At 34.8% G+C, this 18,283-nt stretch overlaps 1 protein-coding gene across 1 annotated transcript; it reads left to right on the top strand.

Annotated features, from left to right (window-relative positions):
• The first annotated feature begins 1,170 nt into the window (after nucleotides 1-1,170).
• Nucleotides 1,171-3,001, top strand: LOC106401949 (F-box/kelch-repeat protein At1g23390-like). The gene is made up of 2 exons (XM_013842573.3): nucleotides 1,171-2,608; nucleotides 2,692-3,001. The coding sequence occupies exon 1, from the start codon at nucleotides 1,324-1,326 to the stop codon at nucleotides 2,548-2,550; it is 1,227 nt and encodes a 408-aa protein (XP_013698027.2). The 5' UTR covers nucleotides 1,171-1,323; the 3' UTR covers nucleotides 2,551-2,608; nucleotides 2,692-3,001.
• Nucleotides 3,002-18,283: the final 15,282 nt, after the last annotated feature.

Here is an 18,283-nt window from a genome sequence, read left to right as displayed (position 1 = left end):
CGGACCCAAACTAAAATTTAGAAATATTAGAATGAGGTTGAAATCTTTAACCACAGAAACCCGAAACTCAAACAGACCTGAACCGAACTTGATTAGGTACCAGATAGATAGTTTCTCATAATATAATGGACTTCCAAATTTTCTTAAAAATATAAACCAGTTACTTTTTTCTCTCTTAATATACTGATATTCATGTTTCCAAACAAATCTATTTTTTAAAAATTACAATCTATGTTTCCAAACAAACTTTTTTTTAAACTGCAATCCATGTTTTCAAACAAACTTTTCCTTTTAAAACTACAATCCATGTTTCCAAACAAACTATTTTAAGAAATTGCTATATATGTTTCTAAATAAACCTAATTTGTACTTGAATTGTAATAAGATAATATGACTTTTTTTACTACGCTATATAAACACAAACCTCTATTCTTGTATTGCTAGTCTGTGCACTTTTTTCTTGCTTCCCTTTAATTGTGAACTTGTTCTATTTTGAGATTTGAGGTACTACAATAATTGGTAGATTAACTTGTCTTATCTGTGAACTCATTCTATTTTGAGAACGTAAAATAATGGTACGTTGATTTGTCTTGAGCACCACCACAAGTGTTTTACTGCCTTTTTCACGGTGAAATCACTTCCATTTTTACTACGATAGGATCGAAAATTGTAACTGATAAATATGTTTAAAAATTGATGGAATAAAAATTATTGACTGCAACTGGAATGATATGGTCTATATGGAATGAGATATTTCACCAATTTCAATATTTTAGTTATTTACCTTTAATGAAATGAAATTGATAAAACTAAATAATTTCTATTTTTATTTACCCAATAGTTATTTCACCAATTTTAAAAATAAATAGATAAAATGAAAAAAAGTATTCATGATAAATTTGATGACAAACGAATGAAATGAATTTAATCTATTTTTATGTATTCTATTTATGTATCATTTACCACTGACAGCGAAATAGATAACATGAATGATATATATTTATTTCATTCATTTCTAATCAAATTTGTTGTGAAATAATTTCTTTTGTATTTTATTTATTTATTTGTGAAATGTGGTGACAATGCACCTCAATGTGTGAAATAGCAAAAAAATTCTTCACCTCAATTTGTGAAATACAAAAAAAAAAAAAAAAAACTTTCACAATTGATGGAATAACTCATTTTATATCATTTCATTTCAAATACTGACAATACAGTAGTAAATATTATACTACCATAATTCTTCACCTCAATGTATATTGGATGTATTAAGACATTATCGTATAGATAGAATGACCTGAATAAAACAAAAAGTCTATATAAATGCTCGTAGGTGACCAACTTCTCCTCCTAACTCATAAAAGGCCTATCACTTGTGCATTATTATCAGAATCGCATTTGATGGAGGATAAGAATAAGAACGGAGAAGAAGAAGAAGAATGTTCTATAGACTCAGACATACTCGCCTCCATCCTCTCCAACTTGCCCCTCCTCGACCTCGATTCAGCTTGCCACGTGTCCAAATCCTGGAACCGCGCCGTCTTCTTCTCCCTCCGTCGCCTTAAGTCCACACCGTGGCTGTTCGTCTACAAACAGAGGACTTTTTCGCCGTACACCTTGGCGGCGACGGCGTACGATCCCAAGTCCGAAAAGTGGATCGAGCTCAAAACCGCATCTCCCGTCGAACACGTGTCCGCTGCTCGATCCTCCCACTCCACGCTGCTCTACGCGCTCTCCCCGGCGAAACTCTCCTTCTCAGTCGACGCGTTTCACCTAAGCTGGCGACACGTGGCGCCACCGAGAGTCTGGAGGATCGATCCAGTCGTCGCCGTCGTCGGAAGGTGTCTGATGGTGGCCGGCGGCGTGTGCGAGTTCGAGGACGATAGACTCGCCGTGGAGCTGCTCGACGTCGAATCCGGCGAAGAAGCGTGGGAGAGATGCGAATCGATGCCGCGGTGCCTCTCGGGATCCGCGTCGTCCACGTGGCTTTCCGTCGCGGTCAGCGCGGAAACGATGTACGTGACGGAGAAGAGATCCGGTGTTGCTTGTTGCTTCGATCCAGAGACGAAATCGTGGACGGAGCTTCTCGATTTCTCTCCCGGCGACTGTAGATTATACTCGCGCGTGATTGGATTCGTCGGTAACCGTCTACTCATGGCGGGGGTCACCGGAGACGAGGATAATCCGACGGGAATCGAACTGTGGGAAGTTGCTTCCACCGAATCGCCGATGAAACTCAAATTCGAATCGATTGGATCGATGCCTACGGCGTGTTTGGAGAAACTCAGAGGGATTGATTCTGATTGGCCGTTAACGTCGATAGTGTTTAACGCGGTGGGAGATATGGTTTATATGAATAACGCGGCGGAGACGGGAGAGATTGTTGCGGCGGAGATGGAAGGAGGAAAGCTCTGCAAATGGAGGACTCTGCGTTACGCAGACGCTAGAGGTCACGCGGGAGAGAGACTTATCGTTGCGTGTTCAAACGTTAGTTTTAGCGATTTGAAACGTGCGTTTAGAGATGACTTGCGTTTCTCTGTGATGGTCTGAGCTGTGAACAAGTCAATGTTGACGTTATTTTGATTTTTATTACAACAACCCAACTTAAGTAATGTATTCAATAATAATATTGTTTTAACACTTTATAGATTTTAATATATTTAATAATATTATTGTATTAATACTTTACAGTTTGAAGTAGTTACGTGCATAATAATCCAAAGAAGTTAAGAGGCGTCAAACGGATGAGGATTTTTGTTAGCTGAAGACTGAAGAGGAGTTGTTCACTACGCTTAAGTAAGAGTGACGTGCTTGAAAGTTGAATGTACGTGTATTACGTAACTCGGCCCATAAGTCCCAAAATTGCGGCCCATTTTAGCTAGTGAAAATGTGAGTTCATACGATTCTAACATTCTATGACTTGTGATTGGACACTTTTCCTTTGATTATTCGTTTATGTACAAAACCATATACCTGATATAATTCTTTGTTTAAATTACTACGTTTACTTGTGTCCTCTATTTCGTTTCTCGTACTCTTTTATTTGAGAATCAAGATTCATATTCTATTGACCTATACCGGCTCTGCATCTACGAGTGACATCAGGATCACCAATCCGAGAACCATCGTTAGCTAGAACATTAAAAGATTCATTGAGTTAGACAAACCAAAAGAGACTGATCACAACATATTTGAAAAGAGCTACAAAAGACTTCATTCACCTAAAAAATTTCATGCACCTTTTGTTTTCTTTAAAAGATTTTTAGTAATTAAACCCATCAACTAAAGATGAATCGTAAAAAAACCTTCAACTGAAAAATCATGTGAAATAAATCTTCAACTTTAATTCCGTTAAAATAGGTTACCCTCTGTCTAAAAAACCGTGACGGAGGGTGACATACGTTAACGGTTTACAAATTGAGGGTTTATAATGTTGAAAACTTAGTTGAGAGATTTTTTTACGATTCAAAAATAGTTGAGGGGTTTTATCACAAAAAGTCATGTTTTAAAATCTTTATTATTATTTATGCATTGTTTTAGATTGATTTATAAGCCTTTAAAACTTATTTATAAATTTTAATGCATTATTTTATAACTGATTTATAAAGCTTAGTAAATATTTTAATACTTTTACATATGATTAATACGGTTTCGCAATGATTTTATAATTTTTTACAAATTCTGCTATTTGTTAGGATAAAATAATCTAATATTATTGAGTTCATGGATGAATTATCTTTGACACTACTTAAAACTTAATATAACTTAGAAACTTTAAATTATTAAATATTTGACAATGACGATATAAACACACAAATTTTCTTATATCATTATTGCCAAATATCAAATAATTTAATTTTTTGAAGTTATATTAAGTTGAAGTAGTGTTGAAAATTATTAATTTAGGTTGTTTAAATTAATTTTATAATAAATTAATGTATTAAATATATAAATTAGTTTAAAGGCTAATAAATCAATCTAAACCAATGTATAAATGATAATAAATATTTTAAAACATTTAATGACTTTTAGTGATAAAACCCCCTCAACTATTTTTGATACGTAAGAAAACCCCTTAACTAAGTTTTCAACATTATAAACCCTCAACTTGTAAACCGTTAACGTATGTTATCCTCCGTTACGGTTTTTTAGACGCAGGGTAACATACATTAACGAAATTAAAGTTGAGGGTTTACTCCACAGGATTTTTAGTTGAGGTTTTTTTTACGTTTCATCTTTAGTTGAGGGGTTTAATTACTAAAAAACTATATATATTTATCCAACCATTATAACTGGTATGCAAAACCAGGTTGATTAATATGTATTTTATTATTGTATCGAACAAATATTTAGATAAATGGTAACTGTTGGACCCAAAATCGGTCCATTCAAGCTCAACATCGGCCGAACAGAGGGCAGACCCATAAACGAGGAAAATGACATAAAACAGAATGAGGATGAGAATCTATCACACGTCCCGTTATGGAAATAAGGCCCAGCTCAGATAAAACACTTCTAACAGGCTGATATCGACGTCCGAAGATCGCAGAGACGTTGAGAAGAATTCAAGTTAAATCGACTATAAGAGGAGGAGATCAAAAAAGGAAAAAACCCAGCAAAAACCCTAGAGAGAGCTTAACACATATCAACCTCAGTTTCACTTCGCTTTAAGTCCTTTCTTTTGCCGATCTCGTTTGTAACATTGGATCTCGTTCCACTTAGTGTATAAAGTCTTATTCATCAATAAAACACATCTTTGCCTACCAGAATCTGATAACATCGTTGTGTTCTAAAGATATCGTTGCCCACATCATATTTTCTTCTCCAGATTAAAATTTCAATCACTACAAAATATTTAGCGTAGATTTTAGGATCTACATTTTGGCACCGGGAAAAAAGTTTTTAGAAACCGATCTAAGGTTTCTAAGCGCGACTATGGATCTAAACCGAACTCGATATGACTGCATCGAAATGATCAACCTCGATCTCTCCAGATCGTAAAAACCGACGTCGTCGAAAGGCGCCATTCGAATCAGTCTAACAGCTAAAAGGAAAGACAACGACCAATTAAGAGAAAGCATCTCGTCCCAAAGACATGTTAATTCCTCTGACGACAAACGATCCGATACTTCGCGACAAACGACGTACAAATCAGACGTTGCACCTCCCGAAGGAATGACGCAGGAAGGCGAGACTATAACTTTCTACGACCACGAGACCATTAAGTTCGATATGCCCCACGGCGATGCCCTAGTCATCACATTGGAACTCGCGGGCATCACCTTTTTGAAGATCCTCGTCGACACTGGAAGCGCTATCAGCGTCATTTCACAAAAGACACTCTGATCAATGGATCGACCAACTCCGATGATCGATCACGAAGCAACCCCCCTTGTCAGTTTCGAAGGAAACACAATCCAATCATTCGGAACCATACCGCTAATCACTAAATCCCATGACCTCGAACTAAAAACCGAGTTCACCATAGTTGATCGTTTCATGCCTTCGACGCCAATGTGGGGCGCCCATGGCTGCACAAAATGAAGGCAGTTCCCTCGGTTTACCACCAGTGCGTGAAATTTTTATCGCCAACCGGTGAAAAGACCACACGCGGGACGCAGAAACAATCGCGAGCTTGTTATATGTCCGGATTCCAGAAGATACCCCGGCAAGAGGAGAATATTTCGCCCGCTTGCGATCTCACAGTGGGGGACCCCGATAAAGATCTCTCAGGCGTTGTCTCCCTGAACGAGAACTACCCAGAAAAAATGTGTCAATATCGGGAACGATCTCTCTCCTGAAATCAGACGCGATCTGCTATCCTTCCTAAAGCAAAACATCAAAACGTTCGCATGGTCCACAGCAGACATACCCTGAATCGACATCAACATTACCTCCCATTATTTAAACGCTGATCCGACATTTAAACCCATCAAACAGAAATGGAGAAAGTTGGGGCTGAACGAGCTAAGGCCGTGAACGACGAGGTCGACAAGCTCCCAAAAATCAGTTCCATTCGCGAGGTTCAATACCCTAATTGGCTCGCAATCCCGGTTGTAGTAAAAAAGAAAAATGGAAAATGGAGACTGTGCATCGACTTCACCGATCTCAACAAAGCTTGTCCAAAAGACAGTTTCTCGTTACCGCATATCGACCGACTGGTAGAAGCCACAGCTGGACACGAACTGCTTTCCTTCATGGATGCATTTTCCGGCTATAACCAAATCCTCATGAACCACGATGATCAAGCAAAAATGAGCTTTATCCCCGAACGCGGAAACTTAAAGCATATATACGCGAGCCCCCCCATACTCTCCGAACACGCAGTAAGCGGAGTACTGATTCACGAAGAAAGCGGAGAGCAAATACCAATATACTACATAAGTAGGTCCTTGGGGGATGTCGAGACAAGATACACCGTTATGGAGAAACTAGCATTAGCGGTCATAACCGCCGCTCGAAAACTGACCTTACTTCTAATTACACTCAATTATGGTCATGACATCACAACCTCTACAAACAGTACTCCACAGTCCAATTCAGTCGGAAAGATTGGCAAAATGGGCAATCGTACTCACTGACAAGTCCAATTAATATCAAGGGTGAGCACGACCGATCACTAAGCAGACTACCAAATAAACTTTGGGTCAAAGCCCAATCTCAAGGGTGAGCCTTGAGCACGATCAACCACTAAGTTGTTCCAAGTGGAAATCGAACTTGGAAAGAATAGGGGAGCGAGATTACCCCTTACTCCAAAAGAATGTTGGTGGTATTGATAAGTAAAAAAAATAGAGCACTTGCCAGTCGCCACTTTGTTAGAGAATTTACTCGAGGGGTGAGATCAAAAGAGGACATTAAGGGTGTAAGGGATTACAATTTTTTTTGGAATAAAATAGTATGAAATGATTTATTTCTGTAGGTTCCAATTTTTCCTTTACCATTTGGATGAAACCAAAAAACAGATCTTATTTCATTGATTTTTTATGGATTGTACGGAAGAAGATAGAATGTAGTTATAAAACATTTGTGATTAAAAATGTTCATGAATTAGATGAAATGAGTGGAATAAAATTCTATTTTTTATTCCATAATTTCTCTTATTCCATTCATCTCCAGTTTTGAAAAAAAAATAATTTATTCATGATGATTCCTAAAAATGAAAATCCTCTAATAGGTTACATTTGGAAAATTATTTGGCTATTTAATTAGTTTTCATCAACGCAACTCTATAACATATGTACATAATTTCATTATAATATCTTTATTTTTAGTTTGAAATAAAATAAATATTTATTTACGAAAATTCTAACAAAATCTTTTAAAAATCTTTTCAGAATTATTTTAAAATTTATTACCAAAAATTGTTTAATTTAAATTTTAGTTATCATAAAATATAATTAGAAATTTAAATTTATTTTAGTTTTGATTGATAAACGAAAATTAAAAATTCCATAGTAAAACATTTTAATAATAATAACAACTTAAACTTATTAATTTTCAAAAAAATTACAAAGATTTTAAAAAGATTTTGTTGGAAAGCAATATCCATTTCTATTTAGAATTTAAAATAAAAATATCTTATTTATTGAACACATAAATCATGACATTACATATGTGATTTTTAAATTTAAAATAGCTCTGAAAGGTCACAACTTTAAATGTTTTTATCATGTAATATTAAAATTTATGTCAATAATTTTTAACACAAATCTAATATTATTATTAATAGTTAAATTTTAATTTACACCCTCTTTCATAGATGAAACATTTAACCTCTTTGCATATCATATATATAAAGCTTTAATCAACTATTACTAGCGTTTATATATTCCATTGAGTTAAGAAACCTTTCATTTTAATACTTAAACTATACCAAATTAGTTTATTAATCACTATATATAAAGTTTTACATCTCCTACTCCAACCATTAATAGATGACATTATATATACGAAATGATATATACATGAACGAATATATTAAACATGAACACACCTTTATCATGTATATGCATACAAATGTCATAGCAAGAATGATTTATGTATGTCAAAAATTTAATATTCCAACACTATTCTATATAAATAGAACGCACATTTATCAAACTGGTTTAATTTTACAATATATAACATAATTCCAACAAATTTTAATTTTACTTCATATTTGATACTATTTTCAAATTTACTTTTAAATTATTATCATTTTCATAAATATCTTAAATTTATTATTAAAAGACAAAACCAACCCTTCCAAAACATGTATAAATGTCTAAGAATTATTTACAGAAATTTATAAACTCAACTTTACCACCGAAATAATAAATCCTAAACAATAATCGTTAAACCCTATGCTAAAATATTAGGATATCTTTAATTGAGTTTTTTAAATGATATTCAATTTGTCGTATTTCAAGCAATTTCTCAAATAGAATCTTTTACTAGAAAATAATTTTCCAAGTACAAAATATTATAGTTTTTTTTTTAAATAAGCTTTGTTGTTTTTAATAGTATCCCAAAAACATTCTTCTCTATTATATAGGTTCAGTTTAATATAATTTTATATAAATTCTAAATTTTAGAATGAAATATAAAATTATATAAAATAGTATTATTCCATAAGAATATTTACAAAATACAAGAATTATATAAAATAATATTGTTACATAATAATATTATATAAATTAGAATATTTTAGTATAGAAAAAATAAAACTCGCACGGATATGTGGGTCAAGATCTAGTTATGCATTGAAAGAGTATTTGTTTATGTAACTACAGGATTACATATTTTTGTCCAAAATCTTTTAAGAATCCAAACAAAATTAGCCCTAAATTTGTTTTTTTTTTCTGTCACAAAATGGTTTTCAGATTACTATAATTAATTTTGTGACATCATCTTCTGTATACTTTTTTCTTTGCTTAACGATTCCAAATTTTTTATCCCTTATATATTAATTGAGAAGCATTGTAACATATTTTTGTAGCCACATGTCATCACTAAGATGATTCTTAGAACACTTAGAAAAATATGTTGATCCATCTATATAATAAAATTTTATTAAGTTTTTCATTATTTCGTTAAATAAAAATTACGGAATTGCCTAAAATGGCTAAAATATATATGATAATTAATTATTTTGAATAATAAAGATTTAGTAAAAATTAGTGTATCTTTTATCATATTTGTTCAATTTTAAGTTATTAAAATAAATTTAACAACCATATTATTAAAATTTAGATTTTTCTCTATATGTTATATTTTGATTTTTTTTATAACGACTATAAATTACTAAAACTGTTAAAAGTGTCACATTCAAATTTTGTGATCCATGATTTAGAAATTTTGCTATAACAAAATACAAATTATTACAAAATTATATAAGTGGAAATTTTCATTTAATAAGTATTAAAATTAAATATATATATATATATATAGTTTTAAATTAAATTATATACCATATAAACAGTTGTTTTAGATAAAAGTTTTGAACAAATATTGACCACTTAATTTTTTATTAAAAATTATAAATTACTAAAACTATTAATCTACAAAGAAAATCTTGTTATCAGTAATTTAATATTTTTTCTATAAAAGATACAAATAATATATAAAAAATTATATGAGTAGAAAGCACCATTTATTAAATATTAATTTAAAAAATATACTATATATGCTGATATAATTTAAATTTAATTATATATCATATTAAATAGAAAAGAATTATTGTTTGGGTTAATAAAATATATTTATATGTTTACACCAATTTATTTATATACATAACAGTGACTGACTTTTTAGTTGTTTAATATATGCTTATTATTTTATAATATATAAAAAACATATAATACATAAAATAATAGGCAGATTTAACCTAGTATTTATTACATGCCATGCGCAATGAAGCCTTTTTCAAAAAAATGCCCAATTAATGGAATCACCGGGTTGAAAGTATAATCCGTGTCAGGTCCACATGAAGTACCGGAGAGTTCGTTCTTTTCTATCTTTCTCTTATGCTTTCTCATCTTTGTTTCATTTTGGTAAGCCTCGGAATAGAGAAAACAACAAAAGAAACATGAGTTGAAGGACCACAAGGAAAGTAAGTAACATGAAAGAAATATTCAAAGCCAGCTTTTCTCGTTTCTGTTAGATCGAAACCTTAATTAGTTAACTTTGGACACATTTTAAGATTAGGAAACAAATTTAAAGACAGTTTGTACATCGTCTGATGGACCACAGACACAAAACTAAGGACCACTTCCAACAAAAGAGAATATTAGCTCAACAACCAATTAGCACTTTTTTTTTTGAACTGAACCAATTAGCACTTTGCTGCATCATATGATATGATGACGATGTTTCTCTTTTTTATGTTTCAAATGCATTCCCACTACATCACCAGAATTTTCGGTTTATACTGTATACACAAACACGCACGTGCAAGTTTCCTATACAATAAAATAAACTCTAATAGAATTGTTACTTGTTTTGTTTTTGACTGAAGAATTGTTTCTTGTGGGTTATATAGAAAATAAGGAAACTCGGTTATAAGAGTAAATAGTATGGACTAAAAATATGGAACGCATATGTTCTCCCGACCGCAGTGGACGGGCATAACAGTGGTGGTGATCCATTTTTTATTAGTATATAATGAAAGGCACCTTTGTGCTTTCACGTTATTTTAAAAGAAGATTTCCTCTTGAATCTTCATTTGTATATATATATAATGCTTCAGACCGGTTCTCTTCAAAAACATTTCACTAAACTTGATAGCTTGAAGAATGTTATCTTATGAGTGGTTGCTGATCAATCTAACTCTTGTTATAATTAGCCTCAAGATCACCATTTGTGGTTGTCTTAGACGTTAATTGTTTGGTTTCTTAGGAGCTTTTAAAATTTTTTTGCGGCTTCTAAAAACATAATAACCTTTTAAGCATATTCTGGTTCAACAATGTTGTAACCAAACCTTCGTTTCTTTCCATGAATGATATTTACTATTTAGCAAATAAAAAACTCTTGTTATAACAATATTTTATTTTATTTTCCTGGTGATATTTCATAGATATTAAATTATTAGTATTGAATAGCATTAGTTTGTATGCTACTCATCATTTGAATAACATGATAACTTTAGAATCAGAACTAGATATGTAATGATATTTTGCATCTTAGATGATAACTGCAGATCGTATGTGTGTATTAAATAATTGATATATAAAAAAAGAAATCAATTCCAAGCTTACTAGCTAGACCAGACTGAATAAATTATAAAATTCTGACCCCAAAAGAGAATATAATCACTATAACCAATTGTGCATATCCATGGTAAACATAAGTATATGGTTCGTGCTATTTAAGCTGCATTTCAGTAGATATTCCCCCATCTCTTATATATTAATTGAAAAACATTACAGCATTGTTTTTTACCCACGTGTCACCCTGAGGATAAATTTCAGAATTTTTAAAGAAATAGGTTGGTCCATCTTAACTTATAATATACTTTTTATTAAACTAACTATTAAATTAACACTACAAAAAAACACATGCTTAACGAGGAAAAACAATCCTCGTAAATTTACGTCGATTTTACGAGAAACTTACGTGGAAAAACAATGTCATCGTTATTTCCTCGTAAAATAACGACAAATTTCGTCGTAAAGTCGCTGTAATTTGACGTGTCTTTTACGAGGAAATACTATTTCCTCGTAAATACGACGTAAACTTCGCGTGTTATTTACGAGGAAATAATTTACGTGTATTTAGCGAGGAAATTTTGAATCCACCAACTTTGTAGGTGTTACACGTTTTTTTGCCACCTAATTAATTTTCGTCGTAAATTCATAGGAAAATTACAACTACCAGATTCGAAATTTCCTATAAATATGGATGTTTGAACATCATTTTAAACACACCAACAACAAAAAACGTGAAAGAAAAAAAATGGATGGCTCCAGGATTATTTACGAGTTGCGGAAGTGGATGTATATGCATAGAGATACTAACGGGAGAGTGACGAAAGAATACCATGCGGGCCTGGAGACATTTATGCATCAAGCAGATTCAACACCGCTCGCCCAAAAAAGTGGTAAGATGTTCTGTCCTTGTCGGAAATGCAACAATTCGAAACTAGCAAACCGTGAAAATGTTTGGAATCATTTAATAAATAGAGGTTTCACGCCAAATTACTATATCTGGTATCAACATGGAGAATGTTTTAATTATGATCAGAATGAAGCTAGTAGTAGTTATAGCAATTTTCAGGAAAAAGAACCGGTTGATCATCATTTGCATAATGAACATAGTTACCATCGGGAGGAGATGGTAGATTATGATAGGGTTCATGATATGGTAGCTGATGCATTCGTAGCTCATGATGAAGATGAAGAACCTAATATAGATGCAAAAAAGTTTTACGAAATGTTAAACGCGGCGAATCAACCACTTTACAGTGGTTGTAGAGAAGGTCTCTCTAAATTGTTGTTAGCTGCTAGAATGATGAATATTAAAACTGATCACAATCTACCTGAAAGTTGCATGAACGAATGGGCGGACTTGTTTAAAGAGTATTTGCTAGAAGACAATGTGTCTGCTGATTCTTATTATGAGATTCAGAAACTGGTTTATAGTCTTGGGTTGCCTTCGGAGATGATAGATGTTTGCATCGACAACTGCATGATCTATTGGGGAGATGATGAGAAGCTAGAAGAATGTCGATTCTGCAAGAAGCCATGATTCAAGCCACAAGGACGGGGACATAATAGGGTACCGTACCAAAGGATGTAGTACCTACCAATTACAGACAGATTAAAACGATTGTATCAATCAAAGCAGACTGCTGGAAAGATGAGATGGCATGCCGAGCATACTCAGGCGGATGGTGAGATGACTCATCCATCAGATGCAAGAGCCTAGAAACATTTCAACAAACTACATCCGGATTTCGCTAGCAATAGCCAGAATGTCTATCTCGGACTATGCACAGATGGATTTAGTCCGTTCGGAATGCCAGGGAGACAATATTCATTGTGGCCAGTCTTTCTTACACCATACAACCTGCCACCTGAGATGTGCATGCAACGGGAGTTGCTATTCTTGACCATATTAATACCTGGTCCGAACCATCCAAAAAGGTCCCTTGATGTTTTCCTACAACCACTGATAAAAGAGTTGAAGGATTTGTGGTCAACATGGGTGAGGACGTATGATTGTTCAACGAAGACGAATTTTACGATGCGAGCGATGCTTTTGTGGACCATAAGTGATTTTCCTGCCTATGGGATGTTGTCTGGATGGACTACACATGGGAGATTAGCTTGTCCATATTGTAATGGAACGACAGATGCGTTTCAACTGAAGAATGGTAGGAAGGTAAGTTGGTTTGATTGTCACCGTCGATTTCTTCCCATTGGTCATCTTTACTGAAGAAACAAGAATTTTTTAGGCACAAACGGGTTGTGAGAGACACTCCTCCTCCATATCTAACTGGAGAACAAATTGAAGCGCAAATCGACTACTACGGAGCTAACGAAACAGTTCGTTGGGGTGGTAAATGGCATGTCCCTCGTAATATGCCTGATTCTTACGGTGTTCATCACAACTGGCACAAGAAGAGTATATTTTGGGAGTTGTCATATTGGAAGGATCTTCTTCTGCGCCACAACCTCGATGTGATGCATATAGAGAAGAAAATTTCTTTGAGAACATCATGGATACAATATTGAATGTCCCAGGGAAGACAAAAGACAACATAAAATCGAGGTTAGACTTGCCGGATATTTGCTCAAGAAGCGAGTTACATATTAAAAGCAATGGACAAGTTCCCGTTCCGATATTCAGATTATCTTCAGAAAAAAAGTCGGTGTTGTTCAACTGGGTGGCATCAGAAGTGAAGTTCCCCGATGGGTATATTTTGAATCTCTCTAGATGTGTTCAAAAGGGTCAAAAGTTCTCTGGGATGAAGAGTCATGATTGTCATGTCTTTATGCAACGACTATTGCCCTTTGCATTTGCGGAGCTACTTCCAACAAACGTACATGAAGCACTTACATGTACGTAGTGTATTATATCACAATAATTTTATAACGGTCTAATTTGCAAAATAATATATGACTAACAATGTGTTTAATTTTTTTTGGAATATAAAAGGCATTGGAGCATTTTTCAGGGATCTGAGCACACGCACTCTTAAAGAAGAAGTTGTGGAACAGCTTCAGGAGAACATTCCCATCTTATTATGCGCAATTGCGCGGACCCTAAGCTAGTATAATTATAAAACATATCTCGTTAATTAGTCATTCACAACATATATATTTAATAAATAACAATAAAAAATTTTGCAGTATACAATTGTTTTGCCAGACTCCGCCCATGCAGTGCATTTGGATTGGCCAAGGTTGATGTGATGACTTGATGTTGTATATTTGGTTGAAAATGGAAATTTTGTTTTAATATAAAACAAAATTTGGCCTACGTCCATCAAGAGGTGATGGACCGATGGTGCGTATATAGGACTTGATTAGGAACATCAAAGACCGAAACATTTGGTGCGATAATTGGGATTTTCACATAGAGAGAGGTGAGAGAAAATCTCTTTGTTCTCTCTTCCCGACTCATCTACTCTCGGCGAGCTCTTCGATCCTCCTCCGGTGGCTGGTGGTGAGTCTCTAACCGCCGGCAACCACCCCTAAAACCGCTTCTCTCGATCCAATCCTCTCCCTGTAAAGTTGTTGGCTTCCACACCTCCTCTTTGCTCGTCCTTCTCTAGTTTTCTCCGGATTACGGCCGGATCCGGTGACCAAATCGACGTCTGGGTGTGTCCCCTGTATCTCCGGAGAGAGGGCGAGGTCGTGATTGTCTGTATGCTTGCAGGAAGCGCCGTCGTCTTGGTAGATCTAGGGTTTGCCTCGCGCTGGATCTGGGTCAGATCCGCCACGGTGGTTTGTCGGAGTGAAGCGCGTCGCTGCCTCTTCTCCTCCGACCTCCGCCTCCTCTGCTTTCCTCTGTCTCCTCCGTCGGCTGCTAGTTTTAGAGCTTCCCCGTCTTGTTCTAATGGTCCGAGACGAAATGACGAGTCTGAGGAACTCGTTGGGGACCTCTCATTTATTTCAAGTAGCAACAGCCATGGCTTCCTTTGGTGGTGTGATTGGCTTCGCCTTCTTGCTTCCGACATCGTCTACTAGGGTTTGAGGACAACCCGATGTGGTGATTCATTTGCTTGTAGGTGGAGTTCTATATCGCCTTCTGGGTTGCCTGTTTTCAAGGAGAATTAAACCTCCTTCTATGCTTCATACCCTTATCTTCAAAGCTCCGACAGTCCGAATTAGTGTTCCTCGTGGTCTCTGCTGCATTTTCTGTGTCGCGTGGGCGGTGAAAAGCGCATGTTGTACCAGTCTACGCTTGACCGTAACTTGTGCTTCTATGTTAAAAGCGGCGATTCGGGCCTGAAATTTTGTCTCCCAGTTGAGATAGCTAGGTTTGTTGGTCGAGGTCCTCCTCCAGCGGAGCTCCGGGGCGTAGCCAGGAGACTCCGTCGATGCCTGCTTGGAGCCACTTCGGTGAGTTCTCGACTGAACTTCCCCCGGCTATTCCCTTGTTTCCTCTGAGTTGTTCAGATGCAGCGAGAAGTGCTTTGTTTAGGGTGATTAAATTGTTGTTATACTTGATCTTACTCCCTATTGCTTTCAAGTAAGTTTGAAATCAATCTCATGTATCTTTGGGGTTTTTTAATTTTTTTTGCGGCCTCTAGGATCAAATCAGCATCTAAGCAGATTGTGGTCACAATTAAGTTTGTAACTAAACCTTCATTTTCATTAATGATATTTACTTTTTAGCAAAAAAATATTAGGTGCGATAATCAGGTATCCAAACGTTCTAGGTTCATCTTAGTCCTCACGTATACCTATTTTGGATTAGTACCTTGTTCGCTTCCAAGCACAGGTATGTTCACATTTGAATTTGTTGAGTACTTTATTTTCCTGACTGTTTATACAAAAATATTTTTATTAGCAAGGAATGGGCATATTCACCCCACTGCTCGATCATAACAATCATTCATCTTACATACGTTGCTCGAATCATATCATTTATTTTGTTCTGCATCACATTCACAATGAAGATATCCAGAGTTTTCAAATCATGCATATACGGAGCATTCATATTTCATCGTTATAAATAGTTAGTAAAAAACCCCCACTAACTGATGTTTTTATAATACATCTCCGTATATGTGGTATGTCATCCGTACTACTCTTCGCTCTGATATAAGACGACATGCCCATTATATTAGAATATTTATGCTTCCAAAGAACTGAATAGCTAATTACCTCCTTCAGTTTATGTAAACACTCTTATATTAGGCTATATATAAGAGCATCCTTATTGGCTAGATCTCTCCAGAAGATCTCAAAAATTTTAAAATAAAATTTTTTATTTAATAAAACCACTAATATGAAGACAGATGGAAACATAAGTTCTAAAATGCCAAAACAAAGATCTTTGCAACGAACCAGTTGTTACTCTTTCTCATACTCTATCAAAAATGACTAATGGGGCTATTCTAAGAACAGCTTCATTAACAGTATCTAGAGAGAGTATTCATTATTTATAAAAAATGAAAAATTAGTTAAATTACGAAAAAGAGTATTCAGAAACTATGCTATTGTCACCTTCGTACAAAATCAAATTTTGTCACTTTTGGATTTTCACTACCGTTCAAAGTTATAAAAATTCATATCAATTAATTTACAATGCAAAAAAATTAAGAAAAATCTAAAACCTGAAGTAGTCAAACATGTGCATCTATGAAAAATATTTTTGGATTAAAAAGATATTTGGAATGGTAAATTGAAAAATAAGCTAAAGGTGTTGGTATATAAGATCTACCATCTACGACGATTCAGAATATACATTCTAACTGAAACACAATGATCTACATACCGAAGAATGCGCATTAGACCGGAAACATTAAGATCTAAGATGGCAGAATACAAAATCAATATTGTCTTCTATGTTCTGCCTTTCTGGTAGATCATAAGTAATAATAAACGTTCTTATATCTTCTATGGAAGTATATACATTCTTCCCACTTCTCATATATCTACAATATCTGTATTCTATATCTACCATATTATCTTTATTCTACCATACGTAGAATGTACTTTCTACTAGATTTTAAACAAAATCCGAAAATCTAGGATAAAACGGTTAGAAAATATTCCCTAAATCTATTAAATCTTTTTTATTTCCTTTTTTAAATCTTCTTCCCTAAATTTTTCTTTCTTCGTTGCCAACCACGATTTGGACCAAAAAAACGTGGAGCTTCTTCTCATTCTCATAGTTTCTCCAAACTTTTGTCAATCTAACGTGAGAATATGCACATCTATGCCTATTCTGGTTTTTGGAGATCGTCCAAAAAAAAGGGTGGAAGTTTCTTGTTGATGAAGAAACAGGAGGTAGATTACTTACTTTGGACACAAGCAAAACCTTTGACAACCTAGGAGTTATGGTTTGTGAGGACTTTGGAACCGATCTAAACTTGGTCGTTATCGAGCTGAGATACTTACCTTCCGATTTGGTGATTGGCCTCGACTCACCACTTGTTTTCATCACCAATGATCGACAACTGCAAAATTTTCTTACATATGTGAAGACCAAAGCTTCAACAAGGTTATGTGTGTGTATTCGATCTAAGGTCGGATTTAACTTGAATGAAGAGCCTGCTGAGTTTCCTAACAGAGAGGAAGTGGGTATGTCGGGTGAAGTTTCAGATGATATTGATGGTGAAGCCGAGCTTGAAGAAGAATATGCGAAGATAGATGAAAGTGGTGATGAAAACAAGTGTGAGAAAGATATGATCAACGGAAAGTATGTCCGTTTTTCTCTGGTTGATGTTTTGAAGAAGGGTCAACATTTTACTAGCAAAGCAGCTCTGCAGGCAACAATGGAAATATGCGCAATGAAACATAATTTCGACTACAAGGTTGGCAAAACGGATAGAAGATTTTGGTACGTTCGTTGCGCGGATGATGATTGCCGCTGGCGTGTTCGTGCAGAGGGATTAATAGGTTCTTCATATTTTATCATCAAAAAGTATGTACCTGATCATTCATGTTCTCCATCATCAAGGAACCACTCTGTTCGGACCGCTTCATCAAAAACAGTTGGTAGTCTCATTAAGCATAAGTAAGAAACTGTCAAGGAAGGGCCAAAACCTAATGATATCATCCAGTTTATGCGTAATGATCATGGAGTTGAGATATCCTACTCTTTAGCTTGGGAGGCACGTGAGTATGCA

The sequence above is a fragment of the Brassica napus genome, chromosome C5 (genome assembly GCF_020379485.1).
Source record: "Brassica napus cultivar Da-Ae chromosome C5, Da-Ae, whole genome shotgun sequence".
Lineage (NCBI taxonomy): Eukaryota > Viridiplantae > Streptophyta > Magnoliopsida > Brassicales > Brassicaceae > Brassica > Brassica napus.
Note: the sequence above shows the minus strand (reverse complement) of the source record. Positions and strands in the feature narration are given on the sequence as shown.

Coding starts and splice junctions, on each gene's coding strand:
- LOC106401949 (XM_013842573.3), top strand. CDS start 1,324: ATGCTCGTAGGTGACCAACTTCTCCTCCTAACTCATAAAAGGCCTATC.